Source organism: Schistocerca serialis, chromosome 10 (assembly GCF_023864345.2).
Source record: "Schistocerca serialis cubense isolate TAMUIC-IGC-003099 chromosome 10, iqSchSeri2.2, whole genome shotgun sequence".
NCBI classification, from domain to species: Eukaryota; Metazoa; Arthropoda; class Insecta; order Orthoptera; family Acrididae; genus Schistocerca; species Schistocerca serialis.
The window spans coordinates 204,108,711-204,133,822 of NC_064647.1; the positions used below are offsets into that span (position 1 = coordinate 204,108,711).

General features: G+C 40.8%; 1 protein-coding gene across 4 annotated transcripts in view; it reads right to left on the reverse strand.

Moving 5' to 3' along the window:
• Positions 1-25,112, reverse strand: part of LOC126424945 (uncharacterized) — a 176,956-nt gene that overhangs the window by 125,135 nt on the left and 26,709 nt on the right. For all 4 annotated transcript variants that reach the window (XM_050087801.1, XM_050087802.1, XM_050087799.1 and 1 more), the window contains 2 exons: positions 21,202-22,470; positions 6,891-7,004 (listed from right to left, as the gene is read on the reverse strand). In XM_050087801.1, coding sequence (XP_049943758.1) covers positions 6,891-7,004; positions 21,202-22,436 — 1,349 coding nt within the window. In that variant the 5' untranslated portion in view covers positions 22,437-22,470. The remainder of the gene's footprint in view (positions 1-6,890; positions 7,005-21,201; positions 22,471-25,112) is intronic.

The following is a 25,112-nucleotide window of genomic DNA, read 5'->3' on the forward strand; positions in this document are numbered from 1 at the left end:
AATTCCTGGGTTTTTCCCACATTTCCCGGTTGTCCCGGGTCGTATAAACCCTGATATAATATGAGAATTGTGCTCAGTTTTGGGATGGTACGAAGTCTCATATGTACGAAACACAATTTGATTTGTTTAAAAGCACCAACAATGGTTACTATAACAACAGTGGTTTTGTTCCATACAGTTTTGCACTGCCACCTAATGAAGAAAACACGACCGTACGGAATACCAGATCAGCTTTGGGACTGAACTGAACAGTTTCTAGAACCAGTTAGAAATATTCCCAGATGTAAAAGTAACTTCAGGCATACACTAAGGGAGTGTTACAGGAGCATTACTTTTCACAATAGACATAAATGACCTGTTGGATGTTGTCAGAAATATCATGAGGCTTTTCATGGACGATGCCGTTTTATACAGAGAAGTTGCAATGCTACAAAATTGTACCAAATTGCAGCATAAAACTGCAGAGAATTAACACTTTTAGTATGAACTGGAGTTGAACCTCAATATAAACAAATTTAGCATATTGAACATAAATAAGCATAAAGACCCATTGTTGTACAATTACACAACCGCCAAACAATCACTGAAAGCAGTCACATCCACAAAATATCTAGGAATATGTATACAGTGTGATTTACAGTGGATTGACCACATACATTCAATCAAAAATAAGGCAATTATGCCAGACTGACATTCACTTGAGGAATCTTCAGAAAGAGTAGTCCACCCACAAAGGAGGTAGCTTACAAAACCCTCACTCTAATAATCCTATAATACTGCTTATTAGTCTGGGATCTGTAACAGATAGGATCGTTAGAGTAAGTAGAGAAGATCCACACGAGAGCAGCGCATTTTGTTCAAGTTTCATTTGGGAAGCACAAAAGAGTCGTGGATGTGGTCAGCCAACTCCAGAGGCAGACACCACAAGAGAGCCGTTCTGTATCACATTGCCGTTTACTGTCAAAACCCTGAGTGCATATGTTCCTAGAAGAGTCAATCAATATGTTGCTCCTTCCTATGTATATCTAGCAAAAAGACCACAAAGACAAAATTAGAAACTAGTGGATCACACAGATGCTTCTTTTGGTGAACTATTTGTGACTGTAACAGAAAAGAGATAAGTGAGCACAGTACACAGAGCACCCTCCACCACACACTGTGGCTTGCGCAGTAGAGATAACAACACGTTTCGAAAAGTGGCATTTTATATGCTAATATGACAGGGAGCTCAAATTGGTGCAGTGCAATACTTGGATGAACAATGTGTGTCAAGAGGAACACCAAGAATAAATGGTACTCCAGCAGTGAGTGAATAGAACCGCTGAGTGGCAGTAGCTGACAAGACACTGCAGTGCAGGCCACCATACAAGACGGGCCGAGTTCATTATTGGTCTGTTTATGTGCCTTGCTCTTATTGACTAATCTAGATGAACCACGTAGCCACAGTATTAATATAGCCACTATAATACCACTTCCAAGACTTGCCATACATGTGTGGTAAGTGAAAAATCAGGCCATTCTGAAAAGGAATTGAAAGTGAGCCTGTATTGGTCTGTTATTAGTATTGTGGCTAGGTACCTTACTCTTTACCATCACTAATATGCAATCAGTAACAACACACAGTGCGGTCAGCGATGTTCAGCTGAAACGTTTCCATTCAACGTAGAATATTTCGACAACTGATCCAGTCGTCTTCGTTATGTGTGCTCTTTTTTCTTTTTCTTTTTCTTTTTTTTGTTGCGCAAAAACAACTGAGGTCACAAAGCGCTAATGTAATAACCTTAGCACATAAAGAATTAAAAGAAGTTGCTAAACATGGACTTCTCCTTGGAGAAAGGTCTGCAAAAAATTCCATAGAGACAGCAGAGTTCCAGACCCAAAAATTAAATGTCCTTTGCCATATTGCTACAAAAGATAAAAAGTAAAATGCTGTCAACAGCCTGTGCATCATTTGCTAAAATGCCTGATAAATCAGATGGCGAACACACTGGAACTTAAGTGATTTAAAAAAGGACACTGGGTCACAAAATGGCGAACCTCCACAGGTTGATGACAATGAGGACAAAGTGGTGGGGGATCACTACTTAACAAATGGCAATGGCTAAGAACACAGTACCCAACACGTAACCGAGCTAAAATGAGGTTCTTGTGACAAGAGAGCCAAAAGGAGGTCGGTTCCCTGGAGCTTGTTCCCACGAAGAGAATGCCAAAATGACACAGTCTCCTGAAAGATGGCAATACAGGCAGAGATCACTTGAAGGAATGGAGGAGATAGCAGGCCAATGTAGGAGTGCAGCCTTGGCAGCAGCAGCAGCAGCCTCATTTCCCTTCAGACCAACATTACCAGGCGCCTACACGAACCTCATGGTGACTCGCTCAACAGCAAACAAATTGAAGCTTTCCTGGATGCGTTGTGCAAAGGAGAGGACTGTGTACAGCACACTGAGGCTCTGAAGAGCACTGAGAGAATCAGAGCGTATGACACAATAAAAAATCCTGTGATACCAGATGTACTGCGTAGCTTGATAGAGGCCAAAGAGCTCTGCAGTAAAAATCGAGTAGTATTCTGGAAGCCAATACCAAAACTGGTCGATGGCAATGACAAAGGCATACCTGACACATGGTGCGTTTAAGAGCCATCTGTGCACACGAAGGGGCTGCTACCATCAAGTTGTGTGCAAAGGTCAAGAAAGTTACAGTGACAGATCGAATCCTTGAGAAGCAAATGAAGTCCAAGATGAACATGGGCCACTGCATGAAGCCGAGGCAGTGAAGGGTTCACATACATTGCGAAAGTAACAGGTAGTGCAAAGTTGCTAGAGCAGTAGCCTAAAGCGAGCTCCAGGAGGCAACATAGAAGAAGGACGTGCGCCATACCGGCGGTCAAGGCAATCATCAAAAAAGAGGGCACATGATGGGTGTCCAGGCAAGGCAGACAAATGGTACGCTTATCCCCTTCGGAGGACATTGTGCCAGTATGACAGTGGTGGTTCGGCAGCTTCTTCATAGACTCTCAACCAGGCTAGTGTAAAAGGCACCAATCACCAAATGTACTCCATGATGATGAACTGTGTTAAGATGGTATAAGATGGATGTATGTGGAGATGCATACACAAAATACCCATAGTCTACTTTTGAACAGACAAGGAATCAGTACAAATGGAGGAGGGTGGTCTGATCCACTCCCCAGAAAGTATTGTGTACAATACATTGGACACTTACAGACTGGGTTCAGCACGCAGTCAGGTAGGCCACACTCATAATTCTGAGAGGAGAAGGACATCACCTGAGCTTCCTCCACTTGTTTCCGAGGGAGGAAGGAGGGGTGATAGTGGGTGGAGATTCAAGTCTTCATGAAATAGCGGATCAAGGTGTTGGAGAAAGCAATAGGGTTCACAATGACATCATCTGCTACGGTCAGTCCAGAACTCAGCGAGTGGTCCCAGAGAGCCGAAGTTGGTTGCCCCACACAACAATACTGAGTTAAACTGTCAAAAGAACTAGTAAAGAAAATCGTGCTAGCCTTTTTGCTACCCTTAGGAATGTAACGACAGTGCGCATGCAACTGTTTATAATGAACACAGTTCGCCACTGTAGGAGTGCAGTTAAAAATGTGAAGAGCACGTCTCCGTGCATGATTTGTGTTGCTCTAAGCCTCAGTCTACCAGAGGACTGGGACATGGTGCGGTAAAGACGAGAGAGATATGGAACATTCTGCGGCAGTAAGGATAATGTTCATTCATAAGATCCTCTACCTCGTCATCATAACTGGGGAAATGTTGCTCTTCGAAGGTTGCCAGGGAGGATTAAAGCCTCCAGTTGGCCTTAGGATGCTGCCAATGGGGTTTACATGCTGTTGCGGTAGGAGTCAGCAAACAGATGGCACTTGGTAAATCATCGCAAGTATTGCTCGAATATGGACTACTTGAAATGACAGGCAAGCTATCCAGCGTAGAATAACAGGTCCAAATGGGAATAAATGTTAGTGGATTCTGAAAGGAACGTGGTCGCTCTAGTGTTAAGACAGATGAGATTTTTCAGAAGGTCAGCCAAGAAGGAACCTTTTGAACATGTTCTCTAAGAGCACCAAAGGGGATGGTGGGCACTGGAGTTGCCAAGTAGCAAAAAAGGATGAGGGAGCAGACCAATAAGCTGGGTAAGTTTGCCCTGGTGACAGCAAATGACAGAGGGATGTAGATGTTACAAAGAGAAAAGATGAAACGAGGAATGAAAATGTGGACAGCAACAACAAAATGTGGACAGCAATAACAAAATGTGGACAGCAATAACAAAATGTGGACAGCAACAACTTTGCAGCTGGGTGTTCAGTGAGATGGTTTGGCTATGGACATCATCCCAAATGAGCAGCAAGGTCCCCTCACGAGATGGAATGCCAGCCTCAGGGAGAAGGTAAAAGCAGACCAGAAGGAAACACGAGAGGTCAAAGTGGTCACGAGGATGCAATTTTGTTTCTTGGAGGCAGAGAACAATTGAACCATGTGATTCCAAGGGCAGCTGTAGTTCCTCATTATTGGATCGAATGCCACAAATTTTCCATGGGAGAAGAGTCATTATGGAGAATGGCGAGGAGGGAAGAAAGGGCAATCACCTCAGTGGCTGCCAAGTGCCAGCCTTCAAAGACTCACTGCCACAGGGTGTAGAGGCTGGAAGATCCTGTTCCATGGAATCTACAGAGGCCTGTCAATTCACGGAGAAAAACGGTGGGCAATGCGCACTAACAAAATGGAGGTCGGCCAGGTGAGCGCAACATCGCTGAGGAGGACTCTGAGTCGGGGAAGGAGAAGACAGTTTGCCTTTGTTTGGTTTCCCAGAGCCTTTAGGGTTAGCAGACAAAGACTCAGTTGTTTGTTGGCTGGAGGGACGTAAAAGGTCTTTGCGACAGTGTTTCTTTTGCCGGTCCGTCAGTTGTGTAGCAGGTGATTTCACTGCCGGGCACGAAAATTTGATGGCTTGTTGTGCAGCTGTAGGAGGAGGCGGAAGAGACAGGGTTGCCACTGTAATACTGGGTGATTTCACAACCACAGAACTGAACTGGAAATCGCATGTCTGAGTTGCCATGTCCTTCATGTAACGAGGCGTAGCAAGAATGGTACTATAAGTGATGGGTGGCAAAATGCAGGGCATTTGACTAGCCATAAGTGACACGGTACAGTATTTTTTTCCTTCACCCGGATCTCCTGGACAACCCACTCATCGAGATTCATGGGACACTCGTGGGATAAGGTGGTATGGTCGCCATTACAATTGATACAGCAGGGAGGAGGAGGTGGGCAATCGTCCTCATGAGCATCCCCACCACATATTGTCAGGACACACAAGTGTGGTTATAACATTCACATGGGTAGCAATGCATAGGGTTTGCAATGTATGGTTGGACTGTAATGAGTTCATAACCTATCATAATCTTTGGTGGAAGCACCACTCCATCAAATGTGAGAAAAAGAGTGCATGTAGGCTCTAAGTATCAACCTTTTTCATTTCCAGATGAACCGCTATGATGCCCTGATCAGAGAGATAATTTTGGATTTATCCCTCGGTCAGACGATCAAGCAGCTGAGTATGATGGACCTCAACACGAACAGGATAACTGTGGAGGAGAGAGGCTGTAAGCGGTAGCTGGGCTTGAAAATCACAATTGTTCTCCAGAAAGAAAGTCTTATTATGTACGTGAGAGCAGGTTTCCAGAGGGCCTCCAATCGCATCAATTATTTCTGAATAATAAACGGCGGCAGCAGGAGCTTACTGCTGAAGAGTTGTGGCATTGCGTGTGTCGCTGTGAGGAATCGGCCAGATCTACTGTTGGTGTCATGCCACTGTTTGTAGCGAGTTCAATTCCTCAGCTGTCATTTGTACTTACAAACATGGTCAACTTGCTTACTTCACTACCTTGTGAGGAAGGTCAGTGTACTGAGAAGTTGACTTTCCTTTGACAGCTATAAATAATGGCCCAACACCAACAATACCTCACAGTCTTGTTGGAGTCAGGCAGTGAACATACACAAAAACACAGATTGCAGCACCTGAAGAAGAATGGCTGGTGTTGAAATACAGCGCCATAAAAATAGCAACACAAATTCTGCTGAAGATCCAAATCACATTGTTAATCACACCAAGAAAGACTGAAAGATCACATTACTTCACAGTACGGGGCAGAGAAATTCTGAGAGAAATCGGACACCAAACTCAGCAGACATTATTTTGCTGTGTCACCCTTAACCAACTTGCCCTGTGTCCCATGCGATTCCACCTGTCCGCTACCACCATTCAGCAGCGATACCAAGTAGCTGCTCAACATCTGGTTACTCTTCATGTTTTGCTGGCCTGCTTAATACATTTTCTTAAACTTAACATCACAGAAGACTAATTTGGGACCGCCTTACTGAAAGAACAAACAAAAACTTTCGAAAACTTCAAAGTGGAAGGTGAATTAGACTACCCTAGTAATTTCAGTAACATGTGACATTCTAGTAAAGAGATGTGACCAAAAATAACTTTCTTTTATTGGCACAATATAAACTTTCAAAATAAAATATTTAAGTAATGTAACATACATCATCTTAACGCACTTTTTGTGTGCCTGGAAAATTTATGTGCATAAGTTGATTTCAGTTGAGGTTACTGTTTTATGACAAATATTTAATAAAATATTTTCCTGACAGTAAATGTTTTCTTATATGTTTTACCTATTCTCATTACATAATTATGTACAAAGTTTGTATGTTGATATTATGTAAAAATCTGGGTTCTATAGATGACTGTTATGATGGAGACCTGGTTTCAGTTCACAGATCACAAGAGTATTTTTTCACTGAGGATTACCTTCATCAAATACACTGTGATTATGCAAAGCTTAAAACTGCAGTACAAACCTTTCTGGATCTGATGAGACAGGGGACAGCTGAAGATCCCTTTCTGGCGATGATGTCTCCGATATGCTATCCAATGAGGCATCGGAAGTGTACACTTTCTTCTTATTGTCCATCCTGCAAATAAACACACTGTGTGCTACACAAAGACAAAGTAGAAAGTGCTAACTAAATAAACCACAGTCTTTTGTGATGGATTTGTTTTGTTAAATGTTCTCTTAGGCCTCTTCCAGTTAATTCTCTACAACAACAACAGCAATCACCATCATGAATGTATAGAAAGCAACTGACTATCAAAGGTGTAACAGAATCACACAGATGTTAAATGATATAGTAGCATGCACTGTGGCCAGAGAGTACATTGGCAGCCAGCAACAATCACTCACAGCACTTTTGTTTCCATCACAATGCGTATTAGGGGGGGGACACTGCTACAGCTATCTGTAAACTGAAGAGCGACCAGGCAGTAACAATCACTCACAGCACTTTTGTTTCCATTACAATACATATTAGGGGACACACTGCTACAGCTATCGGTAAACTGAAGAGCGACCAGGCAAATCCTTATTCTGTACATTCTGTACTACAGACTGTTCTACATAGTGTAGAGACATGCTTGGGGATTGCTTGTGTTTTTACTAAATGTGTGAACACAGTACTGAAATTACGAACCTATACGAGGGGGACCCAAAAGAAACCTGATTGTTGTCATAAAAAAATTATTGATGAACCTTTTTACAAAATTACTTCAGTCACCTTCACCTTCAAAATACTCCCCATTCCATGCAATGCACTTGTCAAGTCTCTTTTCCCATGGTTGGAAGCATGTTTGGAACTCTTCAAGTTTGATATTGTCCAGTGCCCTTTGCAAAGCTGTTTTTACTGCCTCCACATCATCATAACGCTCCCCTTTTAGTGTTTTTTCATTCGTGGAAATAGGAAAAAGTCGCACAGGGCTAGGTCCGGCGAATACGGAGCGTGGGAATGACAGACCACCTCTGAGATGCCAAATAGTGGGTCACTTGTAAGGCCATGTGTGCTCGAACATTGGCGTGATGCAGAAACCAGTCACCTGATCGCCAAAGTTCCGGGCGTTTCCTCCTCACATCCTCTCGCAGACGCCTTAAAACATCCAAGTAAAAGCGCTGGTTAACGGTCTGGCCAGGGGGTACGAATTCCCGATGCACAATTCCACGAACATTAAAAAAGACAATGATCATAGTCTTCACATTTGACCTCACTTGCCTTGCCTTTTTTTTGGTCTGGAAGAGTTGGGAGTCCTCCACTGGCTTGATGCTCACTTGGTTTCTGGGTAATACCCGTAACACCTACTCTCATCCCCTGTAATGACTTTGTTCAAGAAGTTTGGATCAAGTGCAACCTCTGTTTTCAAGTCCTGACACACATTCATGCAGATGGGTTTTTGCTCCTGTGTGAGAAGGTGCGGAACAAATTTAGCAGCAACACCTCTCACGTGCAAATCCTCACTCAAAATCCACTGGCATGAGCTCCAACTGATTCCTGTCTCTGCTGAAATTTGGTCGATCGTTGGCGACTATCCTTGTTCATCTTTTGGCGGACCTTTTCAATGTTCTCATTTCGCGATCTTGAAGGGCGTCCAGAACGAGCTCGTTCTTCAACACACATCCCACCACGTTTAAAGCGCCCAAACTACTCGAAAACCTGTGTGCGGCTCATAGCGTCCTCCTGGAAAGCTTCCTTAAGCATTTGGTGCGTCTCCGTTGCAGTTTTTTTAAGCAGGAAACAAAATTTCACACACACTCTTTGTTCTTTTAAAGTTGCCATAACGACTTCGCAGAGGTAACCTGCCAACAGTTAGAGAAACACAATACCACACTTCCACGTTCAGCTCTACACTGACGCCGTCTGCACAGCTGTTTCATGAAGGTCTCTACTAGCACCATCTATCGTGAGAACCCTGCACTACGTCTACGAGTGGCAGCGCCCTCGGAGTCTGGTTTCTTTTGAGTCCAGGCTTGTAGGGGCAACAAAAATTTTATTTTTAGTATTCCCCGTAATTACTGGCAAAAATTAAAAATTTTAAATGCTATCATAATCTACTCATTAAGAGGCATGATCTGATGCTAAAAATTTAACCAATAGAACACAAATTACTGTTTGAAACTGAATATGTGGGTGTGTGGGGGCAGGTGAGGTGGGGGGGGGGTTGTTGGGCTATTGTAACCGATGGCAAGCAAATTCATCCAGTAATTGAGAATGAGAGCACTTAGTGAGTTCCAATAACTTTACACATAATTTGAAGTGTTTATGAAACTTTTTCTTGCTGACACCCCCAAAAATTGATGAAAGGGAAAAAAAGTTTACTGCTCACTACATTTTCGTAGTCCACATAGTAAAAGTTCGGCATCAGCCGTGATGTTTTAATTTATTACTACTTCACTACCCAATCTATTCACAGCACAATTAGCAGACAATGTCCACATACACCACTGAATGTACCTGCAAAATTATATCATTGTATCATAAATAGTTCAGGAGGTGTGATGTCATGAATTTTGAGAGGCGTAAAAAACTTGCTGTGGCTTAAAATGGAACACAAGTAGTCCAGAGTACTTTCATCCAGGGTTTCATAATGACAGCACTTAGCAAATTTCAACAAAAGCATAATTTCAAACTTTTCTGACTTATGTGCTTGATGTCAAATATTTCACACATTAACTCATTTGTAAATTAATCAGATATTTGAAGCTGTTTCATACACAAGAATTCTAGTCTTTTTTTAAAAAAATCAAGGATTTACTGGCTAGCAACTAATACAACTAAGACAAAAAAAATGCATATTAAGAGAATCTTCACAAACTGCTGCAGGCAGCACTCCACTGCCAAACAGGGAACTGATTCTTAGTCCTCCTGTGCAGTGGTAGTTGTCTGTTGTTCTGGACAAAACCGAAAGTACTGCTCACTCTTCTGCTTACAGACAAAGTAAATGCAGTCTATTGCACCAAGAACATACTCATGCATTCCCGAGTTTGAATTTCGTATCTCTACTGAAGTTAGAGACACACACACACACACACACACACACACACACACACACACACACACACACACTAATTTCCACAGCCCCTTTGATGACTGAGTACAAATAGTTTGATGTGTGGGCTAGAATCAGTTACCTGCACTCTGAACAACAGTCACAGTCTCAAAAGTTATGTGGGACAGTCTATTTGACTGTTTCACAGTACTGTACCAAACAATGGTGGCAGATACAGAAATCCAGAACAATCTGTTGTTGCCGGACGCAGTCTTACCTACAAGCACAAAATCTTGGTCTAGTAGAGCAGACACATATTCTAGCCCACACTTCACACTACTGGGACTCAGTCAACAAAGACTCTGTGCAAACTGGGTTGTGTGTTAAGAATTTTAATAGTGATACGATGTTCGCATTCAAGAGGACACTTGACTTCTACAGACTGCACAGACATCTACAGGCTGCACAAGAGTATTTCTAAAATTATACATCATGAACGAAACACAGATTATGTAGATGACTTATTATGGTGACAATGCAATCTCTGGTCACATTGGGCACTAAGACATCTGTGAGATTCCATTACTTCTTCAACAGTCAGCTGTGCTCCTATCAACAACAACAGTGGATACTCTCAAAACCTCAAATTTTCATTGAAAATTTACAAGACAACTGCATCAAAAATATTTAATAAAAGCACAAACTGACTTCCTCTAGTGCGTACATAATCTGTTAATAACGGCAGCATATTTTAGACAAGTTCCCTTTGTTCTTATCTACAGAGTCGACAGAAACAATGTGAAAAGCTTGCTAGGGTGTTGCAGGGCAGATTATACACAGAAAGTATTATTAAGAAAAAACTTTGATGCATTTCACAGTTTTCGAATTAATTACCACTGAAGTTAGCCAATCAGGTGCAAATTCAACAGCCTGCCAGAGACTGTGTCGCCAAACATGTTCTCCGTTTAGTTCAAATGTTCAAATGTGTGTGAAATCTTATGGGACTTAACTTCTGAGGTCATCAGTCCCTAAGCTTACACACTACCTTAACCTAAATTATCCTAAGGACAAACACACACACCCATGCCCGAGGGAGGACTCGAACCTCCGCCGGGACCAGCCGCACAGTCTATGACTGCAGCGCCCTAGACCGCTCGGCTAATCCCACGCGGCTCCGTTTAGTTTCGTAAAACCGAGCAGGTGAGCAACACAAAAATTGAACAAGGGACGATAATAAGTGCTGGAACTCACCCAAAAGCTGAGCAATCTCGTGTCATATAAACAATGAGAACAACTGTGTCTGGCAGGCCACTTGAACTTATGCGCAATGGCCTGCTTGGCTAACTTCAATGTTAATTAATTCAGAAATGGTGAAACGTATCTAACTTTTTCTTAACAATTATTTCTCAGCACAACCTACCCTGCAACACACTTATCAGCTTTCCAGAGCATTTCAGACCACCCTGTATAGAATCACTTCCTATAAAATTTTCAACCAATCAGAACGTGTTATGGTGACAAGAGTTAATATAATGACAACAACATTCAATTATTGACAAAATTATTTAATTGGATAGATAAAAAATCTACTCCCCAAGCGGCGACAGAACACACACATAAAAGGCAGTTGTAATTGGCAAGCTTTCGGAGCCAGTGGCTCCTTCAGGCAGAAGGGTTGAAGAGGAAGGAAGAGGGTAGATTTTGGGAAAGTCACTCAGAACCACCAGGGGAGACTTACCATACCGTATGAGAAGGAAAGACTGATTGTTGGGGACTGCGTCGGATGAGATTTGAAAACTTGAGAGCTTAAAGGTGGAAGACAGGGAAATATGCAGACAGAGATTACTGCTTAAACATCATGCACAAGTCAATAAGAGTAAAAAGCTAAGTGCATTGTATGTAACAGAAGTGTTAGGGGGATGGTGCAAAATAGATGGGAAAGACAATGCAAGATGTATAAAACTGAAATGGAGTGAAGCAAAGAGTAGTTACAGTGAAGAAATGTTGAGACAGAAGAAATTAACATAAATTAAGGCCAGGTGAGTGGCGAGAACTGAGATCATGATGACGATAATGTTTGGTTTTTGGGGCGCTCAACTGCGCGGCTATCAGCCCCCGTACAAATTCCCAACCTTTGCTCAGTCAATCTCGCCATGTTCACAAAATGATGAGGACAACACAAACACTCAGTCATCCGAGGCAGGTGAAAATCCCTGACCCCGCTGGGAATCGAACCTGGTGCTCGGGAAGTGAGGACGCGACTGCGAGACCACGAGCTGCAGACAACCGAGATCATGAAACTTCCTGGCAGATTAAAACTGTATGCCAGACCAAGACTCGAACTCAGGACCTTCGCTTCTCACAGGCAGGTGCTCTACCAACTGAGCTACCCAAGCACAACTCACGCCCCGTCCTCACAGCTTTACATCCGCCAGTACTTCGCCTCCTACCTTCCAAACTTTACAGAAGCTCTCCTGCTAACCTTGCAGAACTAGCGCTCCTGAAAGAAAGGATATTGCGGAGACATGGCTTGGCCACAGCCTGCAGAGTGAAATATCTCATTCTGAAACCGAGATCATGTTGTAGTACTAGTTCCCACCTGCGGAGTTCTGAGAAACTGGTGTCTGGCGCAAGAATCCAGATGGCGTATGTGGTGAAAGAGACGCCGAGGTCACGAATATCATGTTGTAGAGCATGCTCTGCGGGTTGCCAGTATGCACCCTCTGCCTACCCCCATTCATCCTAATTGATAATTTGGTGGTAGTCACGCTGATGTAGAAGGCCGAACAGTGTTTACACAACAGCTGGCATATGACTTTTTGTTAAGCAGGTGAATCACCCTTTGATAGTATATGTTTTGCCAGTTACAGGGTTGTTATAGGTGGTGATAGGAGGGTGCATAGGGCAACTCTTCCAGTGGGGACAGTCACAAGGGTAGGAGCCATAGGGTAGGGAGATGGGTGCAGAAGGAGTGTAAGATCTGACAAGAATACTGTGGAAATTGGGAGGGCAACAAAAAGCTATTTTAGGTGTGGTGGGCAAAATTTCAGACAGAATGGATCTCATTTCAGGTCATGATTTTAAGTGTTATGTTACATGTGTTCCCACAAAAGATTTTAAAAATTAATCATAAGCGTCCCATTCCTGTAGCAAGTGAATAACCAGGTCGCTCCCAAGCTCCATCATCCAAAGGCAATCAAGAATAAATTATTTTTAATTCTGACTTAACCAAATCGAATACGCGAATACATGGAGGTTCTTATGACACTACAGATATTAAAATGAAACACACATGTTAAAGCCTATAAACAATAGCACAAGGTGTATGTGTCTTCATGTAACAGCACTACTGGTGTCATTTCTTTCAGTTGCCAATGGATACACAACAACTTGCAAAGGGATCCAGTAACAATGACAGTTTCTCTTTATAAGAACAGATGGAGGTTTCAATATGCTGTGAACAAGCTCATTCACAGATGAAGCAGAAGCAAAATTTTGTAAAAGAAAATACCAGAGTTCTTCTTAAAAGACCTATTCCAGCCTTCTCATTAATTGAATTTAGGGAATTAATGTAGCACACAACTTCTTGCCACGTCAGATGTGTCCAAATGTAACACCAGTACTCTTACCTGGATTACACTCAATCACTTTGCGACTTAGCCTATGAAGGTAAAAAATCTACAGTTTTGGCTTTTGCCTTGGTTTAAGATGTGTATTTTTATACTGAGCCACTGGACCAAGTTTACTTCACTTTGTCCATCATGAGATTAACCATAACATTTCTGTTTTAACCCCGACATGGTCACACTATCTCATTACCTCTCGATTCTAACTTGTGGAGATACTTGTATATAATACACAAGGTTTTTATACAGGCTTCCTATGTTCATTTTTGTCAGTCCCGACATAAGTCCTATTCTCTCACTATAATGCTTTCTCATTGTTAATGATTTCGTGTTATAACATTTCCACCATTTTAAGTTTTGTTTGGCATTATCACGTCCTTTAAAAGTCATTTCCATACAGATTTTTCCAAAAAGTGCATCATATTCCTGCTCAAGGTCGGCCTTGGAAAAAAACAGAACACAGAGACTATAAGCAAAGTTATTTATCACGTAACTTAGCTTAGCACGATATGCAAGTTTTTCACCGTCGGCGTTTCTGGGTCACAGCCACCTGTATTATAGGTCTGCAGTGTTTGGAAGGGTGGGAAAGTATGCTGAGTCACTGCCTTAATGATAATCGTGATCTGACGATAGTGATTCTAGAAGTAACCTTCCTTCTGCTCATTGCTTTCATTTAATTTCATAGTCATTTCTACAAATAAACAGCACATTTGAAGATAGCCAGCTCCATAATGGGCTTTCACAAACTGTTGTTACTTCCACGTGAAATCACTAATCCTTACTAGGTGAGCAGTCTTGAGTTTTACAAACTGATGTCAGATGTAAACATTCCTCCTCAGAATGCTTGGTAACATGACTAAAATTTTGCCATGTTTCTCAACCAGGATACATCTGAACTGAGAGACCTGCTTGTTGCCGACAAGCTGTAGATTATGTGCCTATTGTTCTGTTTAAGGTTTTAACCAAAATTTGTGATACAAGTTTTATTCACTGTAATTTCACAATGATTAAATAATAAGCATCACATTAGAACACGAATACCTTTTTACTGTGGTTTCACGAAAGCCTTTTGCTTCTGTGTTTTACTTACACCATTAGAGATGATTGGAAAAAAGAGGGGAAACCCATATGTGTGTTTTGTGCGTCAATGGACAGCCACCGCCTTTGTGACAGATGCTTTGTGTACTGTGGAGAGACAAGTAAAGCTAATTGCTGTTACAAAGAAACAAAAACAATTAATTATTTCAGACCTTTTTGCCTACTTAAATAGGAAAAATTCAAATTGTTTTAATTTCATATTTTTAACAATACGAAGAGAATGACACTAAGTGTAATTTATTCACTTTCACAATCTCTCCTCTGCTTTCCTGTATTTTAGACATTCCTGCATTTTGCATTTTTTTTTTTTTTTTTGTCTGCTGAAGAGTGTAAAAAGAGGTTTCACTGTATATACTTCATTTTTACAATGTTTTGTAACTGATAATCAATATCTTGCATTTTTATAATCATTTTTGTACATGCTTGGATTAGCACAAACCAATTTTCAAAAGCCATTGTACTATTTTTCATTGCTGAAAGGCAATATTCTAACATGGAATTAGTAAACGTAAACACCACTCACAGATTACACCTTAGGCTTGTTCTGCCAACAAGGCAGTGTGAGGAGTTATCCACTACTGTGAGATACGTGATAAGCATGTCGCCGATCTCTCCAGTAAATGAATCCTGTTGGTGCCGCTGCTTCTTTACTCAAGTTGTTCCTCATTCGGCCTCACCAGGCTGATTGGATCTGTTCCATACATATCTACATCACAGAAGTCTAAAAAGATTTCAGGAATCAATCCTAGGTTCTTCCGCACCGAAGGCAGCAATACTTACCATTCTGCTACAGTGGCGATCCAACGTGGCATTAGCACAACCCTGAATTAATGAAATTGTTGCACTGAAAACAGAATCATACTGGAACACAAAAATATTAAGTTTGGTATTTGCTTGATGAGTCGGGAGATATCCCTTGCACACTAATAAGTTTTGTTGCAAACCAACAGGCCAGACTCCCTATTACAAGTCTCTAATAACTACTTTGCATACAGTATGTATCAAAAGGCCAGGAACAAGTACACTTGTAAGTGTTTTCCCCCCCCCCAGATTTGGCATGTAGTTCCACATTGGTAGCTGGATGGTATCACAATTAGATGGCACTCCGGAGTTGATAAGGCATTCTGCGTTCCAGAATTTGACAAAACAAAGAGTGTAATGGATGTCCAATGAAAGTTTAGGACAAAGTACGGAAAAGTAGCACCAACTAAAAAAGCAATCTGCAGTTGGCATGCAAATTTTGTTGAAACTGTGTGTTAGTGTGACAAGAAGAGAAATGGTCTGTCAGGTGTGAATGCAAATAACTTTGGATGAATGAGGGAACCTTTCACAAGGAGTCTAGCAAAATGTCTATACACAGCTTCACTCGAGTTGAAAATGTCAACAACAACTGTGTGACGAATTTAGTACAAAAAATTAAACATGAAACCATGCAGATTACAGTTAGTGCAAATGTTATATCCTAAAGACAAAGACCAGTGATACAACTTTTGCTGTCCATTGCAGGTCAAAAATGATGGTTTTGTGAATTCAGTAATTTTTTCAGACAAGTCGACATTTCATACAAATTGGAAAGTAAATAGGCAGGGCTGCAGGATTTGGCGAACATAAAACCAACATAACATTCTTGAACACAAGCACTATTCTCCGAAGATCAATGTTTTCTGAGCCATGCCTCACACGAAACTTTATGGACCTTTCTTCTTTAAAGAACAAATTGTTCTTGGAGAGTCCATCCTTCAAATGCCGCAGAACTGTTTAATACCATTGTTCTGAATAGAATCGGAGAACTTTGTCCTTTAGTTAGATGATGCACCCCCACATTTTCACCATAATGTTAGGTCATATCTGAACACAGTATTACCCAACTGTTGGGTTGGTCACAATGGAACAACAATCCAATGTGTGAAAAAATGGCCTTCTAGGTCCCCAGATATTACCCCTTGTGATTCCTTTTTATGAAATGTTGTGTGGTGAGGGTCTCCTGGCAGCTAACACTGATAGCCTGGTGCAAGTCTTTTGAGGTGACGCCACTGTGGCAACTTGCGCGTCAATGAGGATGAAATGATGATGATGATGATGATGATGATGATGATCATGACGATGAAGGCAACACAAACAGCCAGTCCCTGAGTGGAGAAAATCTCCACTTTGGTCAGGAATCGAACCCGGGTCCCCAGCGTGACACGCCGGCACGCTGTCCACTCAGCTACTGTGGCGGACTATTTCTTTCTATGGGGTTATGTAAAGGACCACGTACATGTCCCTACTCTTCCAGGTGATGATGTGGAATGAAAAAGGAGAACTGAACAAGCAACAACCACAATCTGTGAAGACATGTTGGCCGGTGTGCAGCACGAATTTGATTATCACATCAGTGTTTGTAGGGTCACACATGGTTCCCACATAGTGTATGTCAAGTGAATGTTGTTGGGGGAAAACAAAGTACAAGTTTACTCTTTAAAGTTATGTGTATTGTTCATTTGTAATGCTACTCATTCGGCTACAATAAAGTTTTTAAAGTGTTTCCAGATTTTTGAAACACACTGTACAACTACAGCAAGTTCCCGGTTACCCAGGTCCTGATTATCCAAGCTGCGGATTATCCCTGCACATTTTGGCAATATTTGAAAAATAAATAAATAGATAATGAAGTGCGAACTTCTGTTATAATTAGAATTAATGTTTTTGTTTCCATGAAAAAGCAACAGATCCTGATGGAATCCACGAAGAAGACTGGAAGTGCTTCGGGTGAAGAAGGGCTTGATTAGCTTTGAGACTTGATGCAACAAATTTATCAGGAAGAATGAGTTCCCTGTGAATGGAGAGAATACAGTATTCCCCATATTCAAGGAGAATGATGACATTCAGGAACATTGTAATTACAGAGGAATGAAACTATTGAATATACTAAGTAAATCTGGGAGGAGATAAGATAACGATGGCTTCGACAAGAAGCAGCACCGGTGGTCCAACAGTCCGGATTTGTGCTGGGGAAAGGAACAACTGATACAAGTACACACTTCGGCAACCAAGAAGAAGGAATTATATGTCATTTCTATAGAACTAGAAAAGGCTTACAGTAAGTGTTGCAGCAAGAGATCTGGAATTTAATGGAAGAGAGGGAAGTGTTTGTCTTATCAATGACACATACAGGTTTACTATACATGGTTGAAGCGATTTTATATATTCCAAGTGCTCCATATGTGTCCCCTACTGATTCAGCAGATATCAAATCAATAATCAAGTTCTTCCCATATTCAGCACAGTATGTCCCTATCGATCTGTCCAAATCCGCTGTTGATGCGAGTTCACAGTTCTGGTAGGTTTGTTGGTAGAGGAGTCACAAACTCTTGAATCTTTCACATAATCCCACACAAAAAATTGCTTGCGGTTATGTCAGGAACAGATAGCATAAAATACACATTTCAGGGACTGCTATTTTGTCCAGTTGCTCACTGCTGCACTCTCGTGGCAGAAATCTAAAATCTGGCTGTAACGATACAAAACTGCGTTTTTTCATAACAATGTTGAGTTTTGTGACCGTACATTAATTAATGTAGCTACAGTGAATTTTTAAAATCAATTCAATAATTTATAATAATCTCGTATAATGGTACAAGAATCCAGGTAAGAAGAAATGTATGGCTGACAGACTGGATACCAGCTAAAGTTGGGTTGCATCCTGCATCTGCTTGGCACCCATAGGTAAATTTCCAATCTGGTCATCATTATCACATTATTAGACTGTATTAGAGAGCAATTTCATGAGTGTACAAAGAGACGGTACAGTGTTATGTAGCATCAACAAGGATCCATTGGAAATGAAATTGGAAAGTTGGAGAAAAGCTGTGAAAGACAGAGGACTGAAAACCCATAGGGAGAAAACTGAGTGCTTAGGAGGAAAAAGGGAAGAAACAATCTAGATGGAGTGACAAAACTTGTGGAAAAGTAACAGCTTTAATCACTTAGACTCATCACTCATCACTGTCTAGTGACGGTCATAGTGTGTAGAGTGTACACAGTTTGGACGGACTGCATAAGATTGTCAGGTGCACTGTGTGATAGAACAATAAATTAGGAGATTAAAGGAATGGTGTTTACGTCAATACTGAGATCCACAATGCTGTATGGAGCAGATACATTATGACACATTGACCAAGTAAAACACATTGTAAGGCAATGGATGTGGATGAAAAGAGAATGTTAGGAAAAATTTATGGCACCTCCAGAGCTAAGACGATCAGAAAGTACAGAATAAGTGGTAGCATTAAAGTGACAGAGATATCAAAGAAACATCAAGAGAGAAGTCTGCAATGGTATGGACATGTCACAAGAAAGGATGACACCTATGCTGGCACGAGAGTAGCAGAAATGGCAGTGGAAATGACATGGGAAGAGGAAGGCCACAAAGAAGGTGGACAGTGTATCCGAGAAACAGAGGGAAAACATAAAAAATAGATGAGGCTTAGGAAAATGGAGACTTTCCAAGAAAGTCAACCCCCATCTGAGTGAGAAAAGACAAAGGAAAAAAGGAACACACTGTTTTGCCTGAATCTCATTTTTAGAACACACACTGGGGCTGGAGCAACATAAAGCATTGATCCGTTGTTAGATATGGACGACACACCATTTTCCAATAGTGAACTGAAAGCAAGTGGTGCCAAATACAGTTTGTTTTCAGTGCAACTTTGTAAATAAGTTGTCATTTTCAAGAGAGTGATGTGTTAAATAATGCAGTAGGCTTTCTAATGACACATTACACATTTGAAAATACAATAAGGCAATAGTTTTGGTAAAAATTTGTATTGTGAATTATATGAGTTTTCTGTTATCGTAGTAGTCCCAAGTCAACCATTAACCTGGATCACTGGGATATTGTTGAATGATGTTGGAAAGTCATTGAGGCACCTCATTCTCTGATAGTTTACCATATATTTACAGAAGATGGGACATACCTCTGCCATGCACCCCATGGTGGTTTGCAGAGTATAAATGTGGATGTGGATGTAGAAGACGAAGTGAAGAAATCCTGCTATCTAGAAAGCAAAACAGCACATTAAGGATGACAAATGGGGGTATAAAAGGCAGACTAGCACAGGCAAAGAAGGCATTCCTGGCCACAAGAAGTCTATTATGTAGTACCAACAAACATCAGCTTTAATTTGAAGAAGAAATTTCTGAGACTGTACATCTTGAGCATAGCATTGTATGTAAGTGACTCACTGACTGATGGGAAAATTAGAAAAGAAGAGAATAGAAGTTTTTCAGATGGGGTGATACAGCAAAATGTTGAGAATTATATGGACTGACAAGAAAAGAAATGAGGTGGTTCTCCACAGAATCAGTGAGGAAAAAGCATGTGGAGGTACTGACAACATCAGGTGACACTTCCATGGTACAAGAGGGAGCTGTAGAGGATAAACTGAAGACAAGGGGTATGGTGTTTCTCCGAGTTCCTAGATAACAGAACGCAGCATGTCATTCTCAATGGAGAGAAGTCTTCCGAAGTAAGAGTGATTTCAGGTGTGCCGCAGGAAAGTGTCTTAGGACTATTGCTATCCACAACATACACAAATGTCCTTGTCGATAAGATCGGAAGTTCACTGAGGCTTTTTGCGGATGATGCTGTGGTATATCGAGAGGTTGTAACAATGGAAAATTGTACTGAAATGCAGGAGGATCTGCAGCGAATTGACGCATGGTGCAGGGAATGGCAATTGAATCTCAATGTAGACAACTGTAATGTGCTGCGAACACACAAGAAGAAAGATCCCTTATCATTTAGCTACAGCAACTGGAAGCAGTTAATTCCATAAATTATATGGGAGTACGCATTAGGAGTGATTTAAAATGGAATTATCATATAAAGTTGATCGTCGGTAAAGCAGATGCCAGACTGAGATTCACTGGAAGAATCCTAAGGAAATGCAATCCGAAAACGAAGGAAGTAGGTTACAGTACACTTGTTTGCCCACTGCTTGAATATTGCTCACCAGTGTGGGATCCGTACCAGATAGGGTTGATAGAAGAGATAGAGAAGATCCAACAGAGAGCAGCGCACTTCGTTGCAGGATCATTTAGTAATCGTGAAAGTGTTACGGAGACGACAGATAAACTCCAGTGGAAGACTCTGCAAGAGAGACGCTCAGTAGCTCATTACGGGCTTTTGTCAAAGTTTCGAGAACATACCTTCACCGAGGAGTCAAGCAGTATATTGCTCCCTCCTACGTGTATCTCGCGAAGAGACCAGGAGGATAAAATCAGAGAGATTAGAGCCCACACAGAGGCATTCCGACCATCCTTCTTTCCACGAACAATACGAGACTGGAATGGAAGGGAGAACCGATAGAGGTACTCAAGGTACCTTCTGCCACACACCGTCAGGTGGCTTGTGGAGTACGGATGAAGATGTAGATGTAGAAATGAAAACAATGGAACAGGAGAGAAATTCTTGGTGGGCTGTATCAAATACCCGTCACAAGACTGAAGACCAAAAAATGTCTCAGCTTTTTATACAATTATACCTAAATTATAAAAATATTTAGCATATTGAAAAAACATTAACACAAACCTTTTGTAAGTGCTGACCTCCATATTTTTGTGCGATTTTGTTGCTGCCAACAAGCGCTGACTTAAACAAGAAGGTTTGAAGTCGTCGTCATCTTCTTCAATTTTGTCGTCGTCATCTTCTTCTTCTTCACTGAGTGCCAAGGCTGTGGCGGGCTTAGAACTTTTTGACGACTGACCTATCTTGAAAGATATTGGTCCCAGCTTAGGTGGTGGAGGAGGAGCGACTGGCAGATCGTCGTCGATGGAAGTCTGGACAACAGTCGAATACTGTGACACTGACGACCCCTTGGTTATGTTCGTGTTGTATGTTATTACCGATGTCGTGTAGCTTCCTGGAGCATTCCTCAAAACTTGTGTAACACAGACATTTTGACTGCTCGTTAATTTTTCTTCTGGCTGTTTTGTTCTGGCATATGGATCATTCTGGTATTTATGTGATCTGTCATCAGAGCCAGATGATCTCGCTACATTCCGTGAGCGTTCTGAAGCTTTGTTGTATCTGGCAAGTTGTAATTTCTTTGCTCGTGTGCCAGGGAGATCTTCATCCAAATGCTCTAATTTCACTATGCGATTTTCCTCAGACTGTTTGCTACCCTTATACTTGTGATCACCAGCATAATCTTCTTTTGTATCCCGGCCTTTCAGTGCTATTTGTCTTTTCGGTGGTGTTTCTTCACAAGGGACTGTTAATAATGGCAGGCCCATTTTTGCCCGGCGCTCATTTAATTCCTCCAGTGTGCGCCTTATACCACTCACAGGTAGTTTTACTAATGGCCGGCCTTCTTTGGCCCTGCGTTCATTTATCTGCTGTAATTTGAGCAGTTCTTTTTCCGCCTCTTCAAGTCGTCTTTTCCTGGGGTCCTCCCTACTTGTCCTTTCCGTATACCACTTTTCCTTTGCTGTTGTAGATTCCCTATCCCTAAGGCGTTTGTCCCTTTCTCTCTCCCTCTCCCTCTCCCTCTCTTTCTCTCTTTCTCTTTCCTTCTCACTCTCCTTGCTGTGTTCTCTTCCCCTGTGTCTTCTTTCCTCTTTCTCTTCGTTCCTACCCAATCTGTCCACTTCCCTGCTAGCCCTCGAGGAGCTAGTCTGTTGTTCCATACTGCCTCTCCTCTCCTCCTCCTCCTCCTCGTCGTCGTCATACCACGTATCCACGACCTCTAGACCCTTCAATATAGACTCGTCAAAACCGTCTGATTCGTCATCCTCACCATTTCCTCTGAATGGGGTTTCAGCCATTGTTACAACTTTGTCACCACTTTATTAGAAGTACCTGAAAAAGAAATTGAGTACACGTTACTTTTGACAGTTAGTAAGAAAACAGAGTTTAATGCCAGTTCATATATAAAACAAATTATGAACTATTATGAGTGCAGGAAGTTTCACCCTCTCTCAATGTTACGTTTTTAGAGCAAACTACGAAGAATAATGTCACAATGAGGATCTGATAAAAGAAAAAGACTAATGTACTGAATTGATCTCAAAGTTCGCCAAACATTAAACACCAGACTTTACTCCCAATGACCGCACGTATTACTATACAATTCAGCAGCACTTTCAATTTATGCTTTCATCCATCCATCGCATTTTGTAGATCCCATTACAAAACGTGGATCTTTAATGCTATGAAACAACCAAAAGTGCAAATTAATATAGAGACTGGGATCTCAGTACTGACCAAGTATGCTTAATTATGATTAAACTGTTATATTCTTCAACCAAAAGGGCACAGCTTGTATCACAATGACTGCATACATCACTAATTAATACTGCAACTACCACTATTTCAACACAACTACGGTAACAAATCTTCCACTGACAAGGGGACTTCACAGACAGGACATCTGACTTACTTTATATGTATGCAATTTGAAGGTTATTGCCTACAAATAATAATAATAAAAAGCTTGACAAAACTACCCTCAATCACCAGAAAATTTTGGAGTGCTATTAAGTGCAAAACATTTCCACCTTATTAATATAGTGGGCAGTAACACAGTGCATAGCACTGTAGTCTTATAATCACAGAGTTTCTGGTTCGATTCTCACCAATAGTATTCTTTTTTTTATTTAAATTTTAAACATTTTTATCAAACATAAATTTTAGTTATGAAATACTGAGTCATAATTTTTTTTAATTTAATTTGATAATCACACGAAAGCAATTAAAATTTGGTACAAACATGCAAAATTTCTTATTCTTTAATGAAAGACGTATATCTAACAACAATTCTGTTTAATTTATATGAACAGAAAAGTATTTTACTCTCTATCTGATGTTTCGCACTGTTGTACCAAATTGTAGCTTACCGTCAACTCTGATTTTATTATGGTGTCAGTAAATAAGAATAAAAAGTTAATGTAATGATTCAAAATATGATAATTAACATTTCCATTTGATGATAGATTCTTTTCAATAAAAGCAATTTTAAAAATCTACTGGCAAGAACTGATTCAATGACTTTTCAATCACAAGACTAATATGCTTCAGACTGGGCTACTGCCATCTCTGTTAACAAGTTCAAATTATGATCTACAGGAAGAGCAATTCCCCTGACACCTTAGCAAATCAGGTAGTACCAGATTATTGCAAGGAGCTACACTGTCAAAATATTGTGCCAAGGAGACAACAACACAGCAACAAACTGCGAGAGAATTATTCATCCCCAACAATTACAATTTCCTTGAGACAAGTATGTATTGTTTATATAGGTATCGGTCTGTGCTGGTGGAGGTATCAGCAGTAATATTTACTTTGCAGATAAATGCTCATATTGATGTGGGCATCCATAGTTATATCTGTGGATATCAGCAATAACAATTATTTTATGGTAACAAGCTACAGGATAGTGTCAATATTACAATTATGATCTATCTGGATGACACATGATCAGTAATAATAATAAATATTACTGTTCTGGGTCACTATTACTACCCATTCAAGATGGAGTACCACATATCGACTGAAAGGTACAGTGTCCCACAGACAATACACTTGTCGTCGATATCTGCAAGGGTTAAACATGGTGCCCTGCCTTTCTTCCTGTTTTTCTACACAATTACTATTACATGTACATCTTATTTTAGTTGTAGCAGCAGTACCCATATGTCTGAGTCACTACTGTTCCATATGAATTAAAAGCCGTCACTTACACAATTATCAAAAGCTCTACTGCTACGAAGCTTCTAACTCCAGCTTGTTCTTCACAAATAACAATTAACATAAGCTCTCTCGACATTTCTCTTAAATGCACTTACAAGTTCACATTCCAACACTTTTTTCATTTGTAAGTGAAGCACACTAACACAGTTTAATATTATGGTGAATTAACATCCAACTAATAAAAGAAATACATCAAAACATTTGATAGTATGTCACAAGTCACAACTTTTACCACAACTTCATTTTACTTACCAGCGTTGCGAGAATTTTCCACAAAAAGATCCACAAAAACATTTTAGTAACAATGATAGATAATAATAACTTACAAAACATATGAGGAAAATGTCAGGGCACGTTGTGTTAAAATAGATTAGACTGAGCCCTAGATTCTTACTAAACAGAATGTAAATTACGAGATCCAGATGAAAATTCATGCCATGCAGAAGTTTAGTGGCAAAGATCCAGCATACTGAATGCTTTTCTGTGATTTACAAAATCTTAATAACTGCAAAATACTGATCAAAACTTGTGAATGCGGATAAAGCATTTTGGATGTGGTGTGGTTAGATTTCATTTACCCACATTGGCATGTAAGTAACAACTTATCTTACTGAAGGTGTTGGCCAGTAAATTGCCAAGTAAATAAAAAAATTAGAAAATGGTAGTTCAACTTTCAGACTTTTCCTTCCTTTGAGCAGAGATACATGCAGCTGCAGTGTCCTGGCACCAGTCTGAAGTGTAGGGGTAGTTGG